General features: G+C 33.2%; 2 protein-coding genes across 2 annotated transcripts in view; both read right to left on the bottom strand.

Annotated features, from left to right (window-relative positions):
* SPDYA (speedy/RINGO cell cycle regulator family member A) overlaps positions 1-12,628 on the bottom strand; it is a 33,318-nt gene extending 20,690 nt beyond the window's left edge. Inside the window, exons 1-4 of the mRNA XM_025045795.1 lie at positions 10,539-12,628; positions 5,287-5,539; positions 3,196-3,254; positions 1,218-1,303 (exon numbers count right to left, since the gene is read on the bottom strand). Coding sequence (XP_024901563.1) covers positions 1,218-1,303; positions 3,196-3,254; positions 5,287-5,521 — 380 coding nt within the window. The 5' untranslated portion in view covers positions 5,522-5,539; positions 10,539-12,628. The remainder of the gene's footprint in view (positions 1-1,217; positions 1,304-3,195; positions 3,255-5,286; positions 5,540-10,538) is intronic.
* Positions 12,629-12,779: 151 nt separating this feature from the next.
* PPP1CB (protein phosphatase 1 catalytic subunit beta) overlaps positions 12,780-18,579 on the bottom strand; it is a 31,559-nt gene continuing 25,759 nt past the window's right edge. Inside the window, exons 7-8 of the mRNA XM_006910350.3 lie at positions 16,217-16,351; positions 12,780-14,570 (exon numbers count right to left, since the gene is read on the bottom strand). Of these exons, the coding sequence (XP_006910412.1) occupies positions 14,466-14,570; positions 16,217-16,351 (240 nt within the window). The 3' untranslated portion in view covers positions 12,780-14,465. The remainder of the gene's footprint in view (positions 14,571-16,216; positions 16,352-18,579) is intronic.

The raw sequence follows: 18,579 nt of genomic DNA, 5'->3' as shown, positions 1-18,579 counted from the left end.
CATTGGCAAATCGCACCTGAATTTGTGTCCCAGCTCTGCTGCTTACTAACTTTTGTGATCTTGGAAAGTACTTAAGTCTTGATTTCTCTATCTGTGAAATGGGGATAATTAAAAAAATATATCTCAATTCTCTGGGTTTGAGAGACCACAGCTCTGTCTGTGGAGCATTATTCTTTCTCTAATAAACTTTTCTCTCTCTTAAAAAAAAATGTATCTCATAGAGAAGAGTGAATGAGCTTATAAAAAACGTTTTGTGGTGTCTTGCACATAATATTCAGTACTAGTTAATACTATTATATTCCCCCAATTCAGCAGCATCACCAAATTTTATATGGAGTTCATTTTTCCCTATGCATAGGGATATGTGTCCCCTGAATATGTGCAGAGATTGATTCCTTTGATTCTGAATTAAACAGACTTTGAGTAAAAATTTATTCTTCAATGCTAACAGTTGTGGTATTCAACTTAAATATTTTTACATGTAGTTCCCTTGTTTAGTACTTAAAATTACATTAATGCATTTCCAACTATAGCACTAGATCCAGGTACTGGGTAGAAAAGCTTTTGAAATTGAGATAGATAGTCTTAGTTCACATTGATTCTAGCAGAATTCTGACCTATGGATTGGAAAGCCGTATTATTAAAACCATTTAACAGATCACAAAGCTAGTAAAACTGTCTAATATAAAGTCAATGGAAGAATTGAAAAACAGAATACCTTGGTAAAAGTACAATATGTTAAGTAAAACAGTGAGTGGATATAAAAGGTATCAGATATGAATAACTCCTATGTTATAGTCATAAATCCACAATGAGTATATGTCTAGACCATTTTCCACAAGCTATTCAATGTAAAGGGGCAATCATGATAATTTTTACTATATAGTAATTGGAAATTTCAAAGAGAATATTCTGGCTTTTAAAAAAAATCTAAGTTCAAATGAGAAGAATTTGGGGTAATTTATATGGAGACTGAAAAATGTAAAAGGTATAATACAAACTCAAGTGGAATATTGAATAATAAATCAGGCATAAAGAAGGATAAAATCAGTTAAAAGAACATAAAAATATCCTATTAAAGTAAAAAACATATAGCTTTTATACAAGAAGGCCTATTAAGAGATATACATCAGGTTTTAAACAGCCTGTTTTAAATAAAGTATATACATTATTATAAATAACTATAACAAAAATCATTTAGTATAAAGCATACTTACAGAGCAATAAAGAAATTTATCCTGGTATGCTCATTTATAGTAAATTTAGCCCTCTTGAAATAAACAAAGGTCATAGCCAAAAGATACTAGAGAAAAAAGTTAAAAATTAATGTTAATGTTTTGCTTTCATAAGTAAAACTACTTTAAAAGTTACCTTTAAAATGAATAATAAGCTAAAATGATAAAGCATTATTTATCCTTATTAAAGAATTACCTATTTATTTGGGTCCTTATTTTTTGGTTTCCTGTAATCCATGTGAATAGTGAGAAATAGTTCTTGACCATTTATCATGATTAAAACTAGAATGAACTCCTAAATTTTATTGCCAATATTTTTTGAACCAAAAATCTAATTTTTTTCTATCTTAAATTTCAAACCTATAGAGAAGTTGAAATATAATAAAATGAATAACCATACATCTTTTACCTAGATTCACCAATTGTTAAAATGTTGTCACAATGGCTTGATATATGCATACATTAACAATATTTTTTCCCCCGAGATTTTTTCCCCAAGCCTTTTGAGATAGACATCCATATTCTTTTTAAAGTAATCTTTTAAAATAATGTCTAATCATAAATTAGAATGACATGGCTCTATTTCCACTGAAAATAGTATTTTAAATATATTATTAGAAAGACATTTCTAGCCTAGCATTAGGATGCTATGCCAGGTTCTGCCTGTTCAAATTAAAAACAAGTTGTAATATTCATGTTTTAGATTTCCTCTCATAAAATGCCTATTTTTCTCATCTTCACAGGATTGGCCACAAAGGAGAGTTCAAGTTTTTAATGTAATTTTTAGTAGAGGACTCTTGAAAGTGTTAAGAACAGTGCTCCTGGTATGTTACTTTATAAGCACTGCCCCCTGCTGTCCCACAACTTTAATTGCTGTAATGCACTTAAAAGTGTAAAGTTTAAAACTACACCACACGAACTAGATATTCGATATTAAGGCATTACTGTTAATTTTTAAACGTGTTAGTGACATTGTGATTATATTTTAAGATATCTCATCTTTTAGAGATATATCTTGAAATATTTATGGATAAAATGCTAGGATGTCTAGGATCTGCTTTTGGGGAGAGGGAGCAGAAAAAACAAGAATGGCCAATAATTGATTGTTGTGGCATGCTACAACATGGATGTTAGGCACATGGAGGATTTTCGTTCTAATCTTTCTACCCTAAGTTGTTTTTGGTTGAAATTTTCCAAAATTATATTTCCAAAATAAAAACGTCTCCAATTTTGTTATTTTAAATTTAAAATTAAAAACTTCACATCAGTATTAACTTAGTGGGTATTTAATTATAAGCTAGTCTTCCATTCATTCCCTTTTCTGTTGGTTGACACATTATTTTAAGTGTGATGTGAAGTCATGCTGAATTTTTGGAAATGACTACCTGATCTAAGATGGCATTTATGAAGACGAAACCATAACTGTTCAGTTAAATCTAAAGAGTATGGAAACATCATGGTCCCTCTTATATGAGTTAGCATCATGATTTTTTAAACATTGATTCCTAAATAAAGAACATGATAAGCTAATTTTACTCTACAAGATTATTGTGATTTATCTAAATTACCTACAAAATATTAAAACGTATAACAGACTGCTGTAGTGGAATGAATCTCAGAATATTCTTTCTCCATAGCCTAATAGAAGGTAATAAATTCTGATCAAAACATATAAAGTCCATACTGATTCTTGTTTTCAATCAAACAGATATAGCCTTAAGGTCATTTAAATCTGATCAATAATATTCTACAATTTCTCAAAATATAGAATCTATGGTATGTGCTAATTTCAAAAAAAAAAATTAATGTGTAAGAATTCCACTTTGAAGGAGTAATGCAGGCTAGTTCTTTTCCTAACCTTAATTAATAAGATAGAAAATTCTTATAAGGTTTCACTGAAGTTCTGATGGTCTAATAACATAATAATGCTGGTTAATGCTTATATTGTCACCAAATTTACCTTGTCTGCAATTTTACAGCAGCAGTCCATCCACAAGAAATCTTGAATTAAATCGTCATCTACAATAAAATACAACTATAACTTGTCTTTTAAAGATAAAATGTTTCTTTTTGAAGAATCAATTACTACATGAGATTACAAATGATGCTTAGAAATCAAATTCAAATGGTTGACCAGTGTTGTCCAAGGTGTAGTTTTCAGTTCGTAGGTTTGTTTACCATTGCAAACATTATACAACAAGCTACTGCTTTCTTCTTCTTCCCCATCTGACTTGCCTAGCTCGGACTGGAATGGTAAAAGTGGTTGATTTATTGAATACTACAAGAGCTCTTTGAGAAATAGTCTTGGGTATCTCTAAATTAGCTCTATTACTTTCCAAAATTAATCTTTAACAGGTAGAAATGGAATCTCATAAAAGAAAATTCAGTCTTTAAGCAATAATGACAATGAATACTGTTTTCTAAATAGGTTTTACTTTTTCTACTACTTTCTCTTTTTAAGTCCCAGGGTATTTTTAGTTTTGGATTCCTCTCTCTCCCTACTTATCTCTGTCCAATTATCTATTATCCAATACACATGAAAATGTCTACACAAATAAAATTCATAATTTATTATTGTCACAAAAGATCAACAAAGAAAATAGTTAAAAAAGAATAACATTCTAAAGGTCTACTATATGGTGACAGAAGGAAATTTAACTTTGGGTGGTGAACGCACAATGCAATTGTACATATGATGTATTATTGGATTGTACACTTGAAACCTATATAATTTTATTAATCAACATCAATTAAAAAAATAACATCCAAAAAGGTCAAAAACATTTATTTCAATTTTAAATGGCTAAAATATATAATAACCCCAAAACATGTGGGTAGTTGCAGAATATAATCTGAGAAAATCTGCTTTTCTCCATTTCCCCCTTTCAATTTAACAAAGCTTAACTTCTTTATATGAATTTTTGAATCCTAGAAATATTGTAGTCAAATATATGAAAAGCTCCAATAAGTACTAATTTTTTGAGAATTTCTTCTTTAATTCCATTTCTATTTCATAAATTATCTAAAATGATAGAGTTGAGTATTTTCACTTATTTCTCATGTTCAGTTATGAATAGTAAATTAGTTTGTGGGTAATAATTTTGCTCTACTCTTAATAGAGAGGGAAACCTGGATTAACAGCATTCTAGATCCTGAGAACATCCTCATAGTTCAATATTTTTCTCCTTATATTACTTATATTTTTTTATTTTATTTTTGCTTTTCCTTAAATGTTAACCAGTTTGCTGGTTTTTTTTTTTCTTTAAATTTCTGTCCTTTAAGGTCAAATACTCTTATCCCCAACTCTTGCCTCTGACTCACATCTGACTTTCTCTATTAATAAGAAAGCTTGTTACCTGGATTTACAGACTTGCCTTGATTCATTCCCATAGTTATTTACCAGAATCTGTCTATCCTACCCTTTATTCTAATCTACCTTACTATCTTTAAAAAAAAAAAAAAAAAAAAAAAAAAAAAATCCCTTTCTCTTTCTTGGCCAGTAGAAGTACTATAAAGAAGTTTCTTTTCAGTGATTTTTAAGAAATTTATCATCAAAGTAGCACTCACTGTCTCATGACCTGAACAAATTCAAATCCAATTTTATTATCTGAGTATGATGATAAAGCATAATTAATTTTAAACAATATTCCCCAGATATAATACTGAGACTTCTCGAGGTCGACTAAACTTCCCAGTTTGATCAGTTTTAGCACCGAAAGTCTTAGGAAACCCCTCGAACTAGGTCAGTTGGCTCAGCTAAGATTTTTACATAGTATTTTATTTTAGGTCAAAGAAAATTCATGCTATGAACTTGAACTGCTCAGAATTTACATTTGATACTTGGATTTAAGTAGTCTAGAAGTGAGATGAGTCTGAATTTCTAATCTAAAAGAAATATAAATAAAACCTAACATTAAAGACTAACAAATTTGATTTAAGAAATTTTACAGAAAATAACAGCATCCTCTGATTATTATGAAAATGATAAAATCTTTAGATTCTCATTTTGAAGTACTTTCTAATGATCACTATTACAATATTTTAAACTTACCAAATAATTTAAAGAAAGCAGTCATTTCCTGACGCTGTATAACTAGGCAGGGTCCTTTGGGGCGTTTAGACTTGTTGCTATTATGTGCATTTTTTTCAGATGCTGGCCAACTATCTTTAAAAATTGGACGCTTCAGATTAATGGGTTTTTTAGGCTGATGTGATCTACTTGACCCTGATTTTACATGAACAGTGACAGTAGGTGGTGTCTCACAACACAGCTGATTATGCCTCATTTTGGTTTCCCAAGATTCCTGTAAAAATAAAACACAATTACTTACTCATTTCTATATAAAAACAACTAATTGGATGACACCACCAGATGCAGGCATATGAAATGTTACTGAACTTGCTACTAAAATGTTATTTGTGACAGTGACTCACATGAAAAAATGTTTTTAGAATTCATTGCCTAGAAATGCTATGCTTTCTTTGGGTAACTAATATACCTCCTCTTCCTAAGAAATAAGATCCTGTATTCCACTTTACTTTGACTGCTAAAAACTAAAAACTAAAAACCAAATTTGAAAGTTAATTATAGGAACTATGATGACCTTATAATCTATTTGTGGTATTCTTTTTTCCTGATAATTTTTTATTTTGCTTGTATTGATATAATTTTATCATATGGTTGTTATATACCACCTCAAATTTTTTACAGAACAAAGCAAATGATTTTCAGAACTTAATTATGACCAATATTGAGTAGTATATTAAAAAGCAACCCACACACAAAACATATCTTCTTACTAGTAACTTCTTTGATGTTATAAAATTCACTTACTCAAAGCATCTACTGGTATTTGTTGGAAAGTTAAAAACAATTCTTGCAAAGAGATATAGTATATGTACTTTGAGGGATCCTCGTAAATTGATCACTCTAATATTTAAAGTTAATGTGAGTACATGACCATGCTATTTGAGTGGCTGATTATAAGTATACATGAATGCACAGTGGTATAATATAAAACAAATCTGAAACAAAGTTAATCTAACATCAATATTTAACAATATGCATAATCACTACCATGTTTGGTGGTATTTAGTTCATATAATTACTAGTTAGTATTAGTTTCATGGTCAAAGTGTTTATAGGATAATAAGAAATGGAGGTATAAACAGACAAAGCAGGAAACTACTCTAAGACCCTAATTAGAACCTCTGAATCCATAACTCACAGTGACCCAAGCAGCCATGCCTCCCTTGGTGTTCAAGGAGTTAGGTACAGATTCTCCTTCCTGACCCTCAGAAACTTCCCTGCTGAAGGAAGGAATGGAAAATAAGATTGGATTTAGTGGAGCTAGATCAGCGCTTTCCAATATGTGAGCCATATATGTAATATTTTTAAGGCCACATTTAAAAAGTACAAATAAACAAGTGAATTCAACAATATTTTATGTAACCTAATATATCCAAAATATTTTAACATGTAATCAATATAAAAACTGATATATTTTACATCTTTTTTTTCATTCTAACTCTGAAAATATGGTGTATTTACACTTACAGTATATCTCAATTCAGACACTAAATTTCCAACAGTTAAAGTGAAATGCAGTCCTACTAAAACAATGAAGTAGTGTGCAGGGAAAAAATATTTCACACTCCAGTATTTGATTTTGAATTAAAATAAAAATTCAATTCCTGTAAAATCTAGCCACATTTCAAGTGCTCAATAGCCACATGTGGCTAGTGGCTACCATGTTAGACAGTATAGGGCTAGATTATGAAGAACTAGGCAGAGGAAATTATATTCAATTGATTCTATAATTCCTTCTCCTCCCTCTATTTTGCTTCCCTCTTCTCCCTCCATCTTTCTTCCTACATCATAAGGTCCAATCAAATTGAAGGCAATTATGGAGGTAGGGGTGCTACAAACTCCATAGAAAGAAGAATGGGTAAGAAATTGAGCCTTGAGATTTGCGTAAGAATTTTCTGCTCTTTTCTACCCACCTCAGCTGTCCAGAGACAGCTGGAGGCCTCATCTGCATTTTTTTTTTTTTTTTGAAGTTTAAGAGCAGCCTTACAATCTAGATGAAAAAAAACTAAGTAGGGTTCTCAAATTGGTGTGTACGGACTAGGATCAGGGTTGGAATGTGCCAGAATATAGAATAACTTGTGGCATATCTTCCAGGAGGTATTATTCAATGTTAAGTAACTTAAAATAGTGTTGTCATATTAAAACAACCATGGATATATCATGCAATAAATTTTCTATCAATCCAAAAGATAAGTATCATGTTCATAGCTTTACACTATTCCACTAAAACCCTGATGGATGTGTTGTGATACTTCATATAAAATTTGAGACAACAGAAAGAGAAGGAAATGTCTGAAATTCTCCAAACAGAGACTCATTGAGGTTAACAAGCAAACATTGGCAGGAAAGTTATGGAGAAGGCACTTAGGGAGAGCAGTTATCATTACTACATTCTTCGTCCAATTCCACCTTGAGGTAGCTTTTCATTTTGTCCAATTAGATATACTAAGAAAATAAAAGTTCTGATAAACAAGCAAGAGGAAAAGAATAAAAGACATTAAGATATGGGCCATTTCAGGGAAGGGCAAGAGGGAACTAGGAGAGGGAACTAGGAGAAACTGCTCATATGGCAAAATCCTTTAATGAGTTTTTACATGAACTCTACCAACATGAAAAAAGTCATACCAGAATTCATACTTGAATGCCTGAGTTTTTTTTTTGTAAATAGACAACAGCTAATTGATAGGCATCTGAAATAATTTCTTCTCTCTGAGGATAATATAAAGAGTGAGGGGGTGGTGGTTCACAGAATCACAGTAGTTTGGGGATTCATCTGCCTATATGAAAAAAAATCTAATATCCATTGGCAATTCAGGGCAGGCACGTAAGCCTTAACCGCAGCCTTACATTGAGCACTTAACATTCGCCAGACATTATATGCTGAAAGCTTTACATGAATTATCTCATGTAATTCTTATAACATCTCTATAAAGTGGGTATTATTTTATCCTTATTTTCTAGATGAGAAGTTTGAGGCTTACAGAAGTTGAGAAATTTGCCCATGGCCATATTAATTGAGTGATAAAGCTAGGACTTGAATCCAGGACTGTCCGATACCAAAGCCCCATATTCTTTAACCACTAAATAACTGTTTTAAAGATTAGATGAAATCATGTGTAAAACACTTGACACATAGTAAGAAGTTTAATATTACTTATTGTCACCTTGCCCAGTAGAACATAAACCCAGCTATAAGCTTACACTTTATAAAAATTTAATTCTAGCATTTGCAGTATAAATGTTCACAATAAATTATGACTTAGTAGTTAAATAAGCCACTGCTGTGGGGAAAAAATATGGGCTTATTATATTTTTGCCAAAATAACTCTTAAAAAAGAATCATTGAAATGACTATAACATTTTTCTGTATCATAACCACAGAATTGAATTATTAAAAAATAGAGCAAATTTAAGAAAAATATTTTGGCAAAATTGCTGGATGTTTTGCTGGGGCTACTATCAAATTTCCACAATTGTGATGCTCAAAATTTTTTCCTAATTTAATCATCTAATGGTTAAAGAACACTTTTAGCCTCGACAAAGTACTAGAGTGTTTGTAAAACTATATGGCATAATTGTTTCAATAAGTTCAAATCTGATTAGAAATCCAACCTATTAGTGAATAAAACAATACACTCCAATGAAGTGGTGACAATAAATGGAAACTAGATTGAACAAAATTAAAGGAGTGATGTGCTAGAAAATGATGCGCAGGAGGTGTGAACATGCTCCCCTCCCCCCCTTTTAAATGTGGCAATTAGAAAGAAGAAAATGACCAGCATCTAGAAGAGACAATAGTTAAATGAGGATTTTTTTTTTTTTTTTTTAAGACAGGATTCTTAAATGCATCTGACCGCATAAGGGCAGAGCTAGTTGAGAATATATGTTAAAATACTGAAGAACAGACCTGGATTAAGACGATGCTGTCTCACTACCTTTGTGATCTTAGGCTATTTAACTTCTGGGACCCGCAATTCCTCACTTAACGTATGATGTGAAATAATAACAGCAACTATGTTTTTTTAGAACCTAGTATATAGTAAGTATTCAGTAAAATTACCTATTATTAGGCGTTGTTAATAATACATATTTTGTAGGGTTGATGAGGAAAGGAACATGCGCATGGATAATGCCTAGCACAGTGCTGAATGCTTAGCAAATACTCAATACAGAGCAGGACTATTATTATCTTTTTTACAAGAAGAGTGTCTTTCAAGGAAAGAAGAGTTGGACTATGGAAGCCAAATTTCAACTAATAAATATAACTTAAATGTTAAAAAAATCATTGGTAGCAACATTATAGGTATTTAAAAATGTGCTTAAGTTAGAGAATAAAATTTGTAAATAGGAACAATTTTAACACAGCATAGGTTTAATCAGTCTTTCAATGTTAAATTACTTCATGAGTTGTTTTGTTTTTTAATCGAAGCTAGTTGGCTTCTAGTGGCACTGAAAATGCAAGAAAAGGATTCTGTAAGTTTTGAGAAATGAACTAAAGGCGTAGCACTGAGACACAGCAGCTCAGATCTCAAGATTCTGGTGCAGACGCTCCTGGGAAAAAAAGATGCGTTTAATGCGACACAAGTAAAAAGAGGCAGGACTTAATCAAAATACCACGCCCCCCACCCCAAAACAATAAAGGCCGGTGGGCAGGCTCTTAGGCTCTTTCATCAAGCCCTGTCTTCCCGGCAGGCAGGTGGGCGACCCGGAGCCCGCGGAACTAGAACTCACCCAGGCCGTCAGAGGGAGGCCGCGGCAGGACCCTCGGGGAACGGGAACGAGTCTCCTCTCCTTTGTCCCCTTCCCTCCCAAGCCTGCCAGCCAGCACGACCCGAGAGCAAAGAAACAGTGAAACGCCCACAACCCGACCACGGCAGGTGCCGCCCCTGGTTCTCCGTTCTTTGCGAGCAGGACCCGCTCCTCGCCGTCTTTCCTCGGCCCTACAGCGGCAAGCCGCCTGGTGTCCGACCTCCATGCCTCCTGCCCCCGTCCGTCTCCCAAGTCCAGGCGGAAGGAGCTAGAAGGGTGTGTTCTCGTCGCCGAGAAACCACCTGAGGGGGCTCATGGGCGAAGTGTGTGGGGAGGCAGCTGAGACGCCGCCACATCCTCACACACGGAGGGCGGCGGGGTTGGGTGTGAGGGAATGCAGGGAGCAGGCGCAACCGAGACGAGTCGCTGCCGAGGCCCGAAGCCGGGGCGCAGGAGGAAAGTACCTGCGAAAACCTAGGGCTGGGAGAGGGGCCGGGCGGCGCTCAGCCTCCCCTGGACGATCCCGGGCCTCAGACGGTTGCTCGCAAGTCGCTCCACCCAAGCACGACCCGCTCGGAAACCTCCCGCCAATCGGGAGCGAGGCCAGCACGAGCCAATCGGCGCACAGAACCGCCAGCCGAGGGCGGAGCCGGCCCGACGCTACGCTGGCCACGCCCAGAGCCACGGTTGCCAGACAACTTTCTACCGTTATCCTGCCTCGCTTACCTTCTGGGAAAATAAAAAGAAAAAAAAAAGGGCCCGTCCAGATCTCCTGCCTCCTAATTTAATCCCTTTCCCTTGGACACTTATCAAAGTCAGACTTGTAGTAGAGCCATTGATCTTCCCTTCAGCAAGACAGGCCCTGCTATATTAAAATAATTATATGAACAGAGGAAGGGACCAAACTAAAAAATGTGATTATCATGGCTCTGTGAGAAAGGGTAGTTTTCCATTCTGCTAGATCTGTTCTAAACTGTAAATTATTTCACAATAAACTTTTCTTTCTGGCTTCATCCTAACCCTTGGCCTGGAATGTAGTAGGTGCTTAATGTTTGTTGAATGAATAAATAAAAAGGTTTTTCAGGTTTTTTTTTTTCCATGACATCTTTTCCTCCTCCCTTCTACCTAATGTATAACCTGCTTTTCCCCAGTTAAAGATGGCCTTTTTTCATTTTGCTATTCTAAATATTTTTAATGACTGCATAATACTCAAGTAGATGGACCTAAAACAATATCTCAACTTCACTTTTGCAGAAATGAAGAGCATAATGACAAAACTTTAGGTGTATACTTATAAAAAATTAGTTTGTCTTATTTAACTATTGTTCATTTTGCAAAGTATGCTGTCACTTTAAAATCCTTTTAACCACTTTTTAGCTGTTTAATTATAAAACACTGAAATCTACTAGCAAAAAGGGACATAGTATTTCTAAGTGGATGCCAGTGGTATAGACAGGCTATTATTACGTGTCTTCTCAGGCAAAGTTTTGATTCAGGAATGGATCTACCAGGAAGAGAGGAGTAATTGGATCATGTCAGTGTAGCGAGAGCAGAGTAAAAGCTTGACCATTTTACTTTTCTAAACACATTTTTTTAGCATAGAGATATGAAACAAAAAGACTTTTAATTTGAAAGTTACGGTTGCCAAGGAACCAAAGGAATGTACCTGAACTTATAAATGGAGATATATTTCAGTTCCTTGGCTCAATGACACTTTTATATTAAGGGACACGTCTCCAGATGTTCCTGGGTTTCCCTCAGATGAACTTTTAAAAAAAAACATATTTATCTCCTCTGAACACTTCCAATTATTAGCCACCATTTAAGCCTTAAAATTCTTCTTCCTGGTATTTGACTCCACATTTTGCAGAAACCAATCTTACCGATCATGATTAAAATTTGTCCCTGCACAAAATTAAAATGATTGTTAATGCTTCAAATGCAAGGGTTCCACTGTAATTCTTTCAAAGAACAATGTGCCAAGGCATCAAAAAGTTGACCCAAATAATCGATGTGTTCCATCACATTATCAGTTATCTAATGTTTAATGAGTTTGAATTAAAGATAAATTTGAATATAGAAAATTAGTAAAAAGCAAAGAGGAAGAATATAAATTAGTGACACTAGAATTACAGTGTATTTTTCTCCTAAGAAATGAAGTTTTATTTAACTAGCAGTGCTACTAAGTAAATATTTTTAATGAATACATTACATGAATAGAAGCTGTTAAAGTGATTTTAAGACTGCTTAAATAATTTTTAATCATGCTAAATTTCCATCCTTTAAAATTTAATGACCAGTATTAATTAGTGACTATTTTTTCACAATTGGTATTGGCCTGTATAAATTACAAAAACCTAGTAAGTAGGATCTAAACGTATTAATACTGAGATTAATAAAAAAAAACTGCCCTGTTCCCTGCCAAAGACTTATTTTCTAGACCCGCTTCACTGTGACTACTAAGGATACATCTAAAATTCTATCAGAAATTGCTTGACTTACACTCCAATTAGGAAAATATTTAAATCATTATATAAAAGCCTGTGTGACCTAACTTAATACATCATATGCAGTACATGAACACCTTCAAAAAAAGATCAAATCAATATACATCAAAAACATTAAACTCTATTGGAATAAAATGTGTTTAAATGTCTTATTGTAAAGAAAAAAAAAGGGCAGAAAATAACCAGTCAGGCTTCATATCAATTAGACAACTTTTACTAAATGAGAAAACTACATTTAAAATGTGCTTTAAAACAAAATGGAATTAGAAAAAAAAGACATACGCATTTGAAAGAACTTTGCACTGTGCTGAAAATCAAATTTCTTGCAGTAATACAATACACCAATTCATAAAATGTAAGTTAACAGAATTTTCAATTTAACATTTTCAAAGACAATATTAAGGTCAAGAATTTCACATCTATGGTAGCACATATAGAAGGGCATTATAAATATGATGTCCATCCCTAAGAAGCTTACAAATTTGACAATGCTCAATAAAAGCTTTTAGAATCACATCCAAAAGTATCGCATCCAAAAATCACAAGTATGTGTCCTCTAAGTTCTCCTTATAAAATCTTTATGTTCACTTTTCTACTCTTGCCATTTGTTAATGCTAACCCTTAAAAAAAAAAGAGAACAGGAAAAGAAATGCTGCAATAAACCCTTAATCATGTACAGAAATTATTGCTACTATAGTTCACTACAAAGCATGTCTATACAATATCATATGAACTTTGATCATGAAAAATCAGAATAAAAATCTTTAGTGACATAAGCCTTACAATCGTATACAACATTCACATGGCAATATTAGACAGTTAAGCACCCAATACCCATAGTTGACAAAATGTCCCACTGACCAGCATTCATTTAAATACATCCTTTGTAGAGGGAGGAAAAAAGAGATAGTGTCAGCTTTCCAAGGCTTGTCAAAAAAGGATTCTCATGTTTTGTGGATCTAAAAACAAAAAAAAAACAACAAAAACCCAAAAAACAAAACCGATGCAGGTGAGGGTGTTACCAGAAAGTTAAGCATGCCAAAAGGTGTTTCGTGCGAATTAAAACCTAAAGCCAAGGTACCACGTAATCACATTACCAACTATTGGGTAATACTATAAGCCTTATCTTAAAGTTAAATGAAATGCTACTGCACAATAGAGCATCAATAAGTTAAAAATTAGAGAGCACAAATCCAAATCAGTGGCAATTTCTGTATAAAGCAAAATACTCACTATCAACTATAGTCTTCCCAAACTGTTTAATTAAATCACTGGATTGGACAGTTTGCGTATTTTTAAAAATATCAAATCTCTAAAATTCCTTTTCACGGTTATGAGGCATGTTTTCTTAGTAAGATCAAACAGGTACATAAGTAATTAAGAAAAAAGTAATAGTTGGTGAATGTCTTTAAAGCTCGTCCCACATTTCACTTTTTAAAATGTTTAGGGAAAAAGTTTAAAATATCTGCCGTCATTCTAGCAAAAACAAACAAAACAAAACAAGCCCAAAATAATTAAACAACCAAGCAACACTAAAACCACATTACACAGATGGATCATCATGCTTTCATCTGGTTTAACTATCACATCTAGTTTAATTGGGATGCTTTTCAACTTTAAAAACTGTGATAAGTGAAGATGTAACTTTAATGGGTAATTTTGAATTTGGATTTAACTTTGTTGAATAACAGAGTATACTTATTACAATACAGTGTAGCACATCTTTCTATTAGAAAAAAAATTTAAGATCCTTTACCCGTCTCCTTAAGTTAAAGGTGTGACATCATAAAGGGTGTCAAATGGCTGGATGGTTTTACAGTGCACACTTATATATTATGAAGTATGTCCTTAACAAATCTGATGGTTTCTTTACAGTTCCTTTCTTCACCTTTTCTTCGGTGGATTAGCTGTTCGAGGTGGAGTGACAGGACGTCCTGAATTCAGTCCACCATACTGGTACTTAGCTTTCTTTTCAGATGGTTTCAGTATCTTAAAGTAAACAATTTAACAATGTTATTCCTTCAACTACAGTAAGTTTAAGAATATTATTGTTACAATAGTGGGTTTTTCAATAAATGGCATAAACTGTAAAAGTGCAAGAATGTAGAAAAACAGCAAAAGTTGCACATTCTTCACATTTAAAGTGTACAAATGTCTAAATATCTGAACACTATTATTCGTCATTCCATTAACTTAGTAACAAAAGCTCAAGTACACAAATCCTATCAACTACCCAATCCTTAGATTTAAGCAAAAATTTTTTCAAATTTGTGTACTGCTATGGTGAGAAAAAAACCCTAGCTTTTAAGATTCTAAACACCCAGGTTCTCATAATTCTGCCACTATTTAGAGGGTAACTAGTCAAAAACTGTTCAGAGCTTAATTTTTTCTGTAAACAGACCTATTTATTTAAAAAATAACTTTATTTATATACATTACATATTATAAAGTCACCCATTTAAATGTACAACTCAATGATTAGTATATTTATACAGGGTTGTACAACCACTACTATAATCTAATTTTAGAACATTTTTGTCACCCCAAAAAAACCCTTGTTCCCATAAGCAATCACTCTCCATTTCTACTCTCCAACCCCCTTCAACTCTAAGCAACCATTATTAATCTACTTTCTTTCTCTATTGATTTGTCTTTTCTGGCTATTTCATATAAATTAAACCATATAATATGTGGATTTTGTTACTGGCTTCTTTGATTGAGATAATTAATATTTTTGAGGTTCACTTTCAGCTGCCAAACAATATGCCATTTAATGGATATTCCACAATTTGTTTATTCGTTTTTCAGTTGATGGACATTTGGGATGTTTCTACCTTTTGCCTTTTATAAATAATGTTCCTCTGAATATATATACACACACACATATATATATGTACATATATACACACACACATATAACTGGGTGTGTGTGTGTGTGTGTGTGTGTGTGTGTGTGTGTGTGTACTGGGGATCTATTTTTAACTCTTTTGGGTATATATCAAGGATTGGAATTGCTGGGTCATACAGAAACTCTATGTTTAACTATCTTCCAAGTGGCTGTACCATTTTACATTTCCATCATCAATTTACATTCCATTAGAGATGTATGAAAGTTATAGTTTCTCCATATCCGCACCCATTCTTGTTACTTTTTAAAATTATACTTATTCTGGTGGGTGTGAATAGTGCTTTAACCTAATTATAGATAGAATATTTCAATATTTACACAAAAAAATGCTTAGAAAAGATTTATGAAGCATTTCTTAGAACTATTCAGAGCATCAAAGTGCCTCAGTGAAAAAAAACATATCAATTAAACTCCACTATGGCAACCGTTGAAGTTTAAGGCCTGGTTACTACCCTTAAATTGTAAATGAGAAATTGAACATATACCACTCAATTATACTAGTAGATAAAAAAAATAGTATAATGTAATAAAGAGGGATGGGAAAACCTTTCTACATTTAAAAAGAGACTGTGTGCATATCATGGATATAAAACAAGCTTTGCAAAAACAAAGTATCGAAGTTGTTTTGGTCTGTGAACGAGAAAGATTTTAAGTAGCACACTAAAAATTCTTCTGATAATAGTTTTAATTAGATTTCAAATTGTTATAAATTCATTTTATAGTATACCTGAAATGAACACATCAAAGTTTCATCCACACTCATCATTCCACCAGCATTATCAAATTCGCCACAGTAATTTGGGGCTGAAAATAGGGTTACCAATTGTCTTTTAGCAAAAAATTCATATCCATCTTCCACCACCTGTCAAAGGAAATGTCAAATATTTATAGGTAATTCTCATTGAGATTAATAGGACAAAGACCTAAAAAGAACTCATCTTGTTTTGATTATTCTTAAACTTGCCTTAGAATATTAAAATTGATGTCTTTTCTAAAATTGCAAGGATTTAGCTTAAATAATAATAAATTTATGATTATTAAAAAGTTTTAAAATGGTGCCATTTCCAAGGCTCTCCATATAGTGTCTATGGAGAGCTGGGACACCAAGTACTTCTTAAATGATGCCATTACAATCCAACTATAGAATCCTTAATTCAATGAATAACCAGACAATGAAAGAGATTATAGCAAGGACGTTTTTCTTAATCCATCTAAAAATTTTGTATTAGTATTATGTTGTTATACTTTGAAAACTCTACTAAATTGAGCTTAATTTACACATATCAGGCTCCAAAATATTAGCTGCCTAAATATTAAATTTTTATATATATAATTCTTTAACTTAATGATTTAACATGACTTCCAGAATCTATCATCAATTCCCGAGTTAAAAAATTTATTGTTCCTTAGCTCTAAAATTTGAGAGGTAGGCAATGACACATGAACTTTTGTATTTATAGTAGGCAAGAATACTTTTTGAAGTCTTTTAGGTATCCTTTGATTAAGCAAAAATTATCCAACAGTACTTGCTAATACAAGAAGAAAGCACCTCCAAAACCATGTATATTTTTTAATAAGTCCTACCTTAGTATCAGGTACACACTCCTTTTCTAAGAATTTAGATGTTAGAATTCAGATATTAACCTTTTCTGTTAAGATCTTGGCCACCTTGATCTACTCCAGGCTTAGCATGGTATTTGGCACTAAGTACATCCTTTTAGTTCTTAGTTTCCTTGTTTACTTGTTTCATTTGTTCAGACATTTACTGAAAAAAAAACAGGCTTTTTCTATATGAAAAATATGGAGTTTGTGTTTTTCTCATCATGTCTCTTAATTTTAGAGATAGTTTGTGTTGTGTATTGGTTTGATATTTCAAATCCACTTGCTTATAACAAAAACCAAGTTGTTTTTAAGAGTAAAGTTTTGAGATAAGAGTGAACTACGTTGTGTCAAGATATCATGATCTCATCTGTTGTCACTGATAATGCACTCAGTAGCTCAGCTGCTGAGGGGCGCTGCTGGGGGCTTATCAAATAAAATACATGGAAAAGTACCTACTGCAAGGGGACATTTAAACTATAAATACCTCGTTTGTGAGGACCATCCGCTGAGCATGGAGAGTCTTTGCTGACTTCAATAGCTCCTCCCTTGGTAAAGGCTTACCAACAGGGAACAAAGTTGTACAGCACCCCAACAAAGGAGATCATCTTGCCTGTCAATACTGGCTCCCTTGTAAGCAACGTGCTCTAGTAACAAGGGACTCTGACCTTTTTCTCCTGGTAGCTTGCGGTCAGCTCTCCTTGGCTAAGACATTTCTCCTAAAAACCAGTTGAAGCCCGAGTAGCAACTCGTATAAAGAAACACTTCAATTAAATTTGGACTTTATTCCTTTTATTTTTCCTTGCCTAGAACGGCAATGTGAGTAGTGTATCATTGCTTTGGAATATGTTATTTCTTTATTGGCTTATTAAGAGACATAATCCTGTATACTATTGGCTTGTCAATTTTAATTCCTGCAGTGAACTTGTGTTAAATCATTAACAAAGACAACCTTCGTCTCTGAGCATAATTTGCCATCCAAAACAAAACAAAATGTTTAAAAAAGGATTTTGGAAGTGTCTGGAAAAAGAACGTAAAAACTAAAGTAGTTCAGTAACCTGACTTTTAAAAATAATCAACTCTTTTTGAAAAGACCAGTGAATGGAGATCTATAACTGGAAAAAATTGAGTATCAGTAAGTATTTTATTAGGAAACTTAGCAACTCTGCCCTCTTACCTAATGAAAGGCTTATCATAATTATCTCAATCATAAATACAGTATTTACTGATTAAGAGACAATTTTGCCAAAAGCAAGGAATTTGGGGACATGACTTCATTTCTATATGAACTAGGAAATTCTGCTAGGAGAAAGGCATGTGATAGCTAACATGTACCAAAAATGAGAAGCCAGTCACCTATGTTTATCACATGAGATCACAAAGCAGCAGCAGTCAAATGTCATGGGTATAAAGCCCCACAGAAAAGGGAAGCATTGTGGAATAGCATATACTTAATACATTTTGCTTGCAAAAGAAAAAATAAGGAATCTT

The sequence above is a fragment of the Pteropus alecto genome, unplaced genomic scaffold (genome assembly GCF_000325575.1).
Source record: "Pteropus alecto unplaced genomic scaffold, ASM32557v1 scaffold61, whole genome shotgun sequence".
NCBI classification, from domain to species: Eukaryota; Metazoa; Chordata; class Mammalia; order Chiroptera; family Pteropodidae; genus Pteropus; species Pteropus alecto.
Note: the sequence above shows the minus strand (reverse complement) of the source record. Positions and strands in the feature narration are given on the sequence as shown.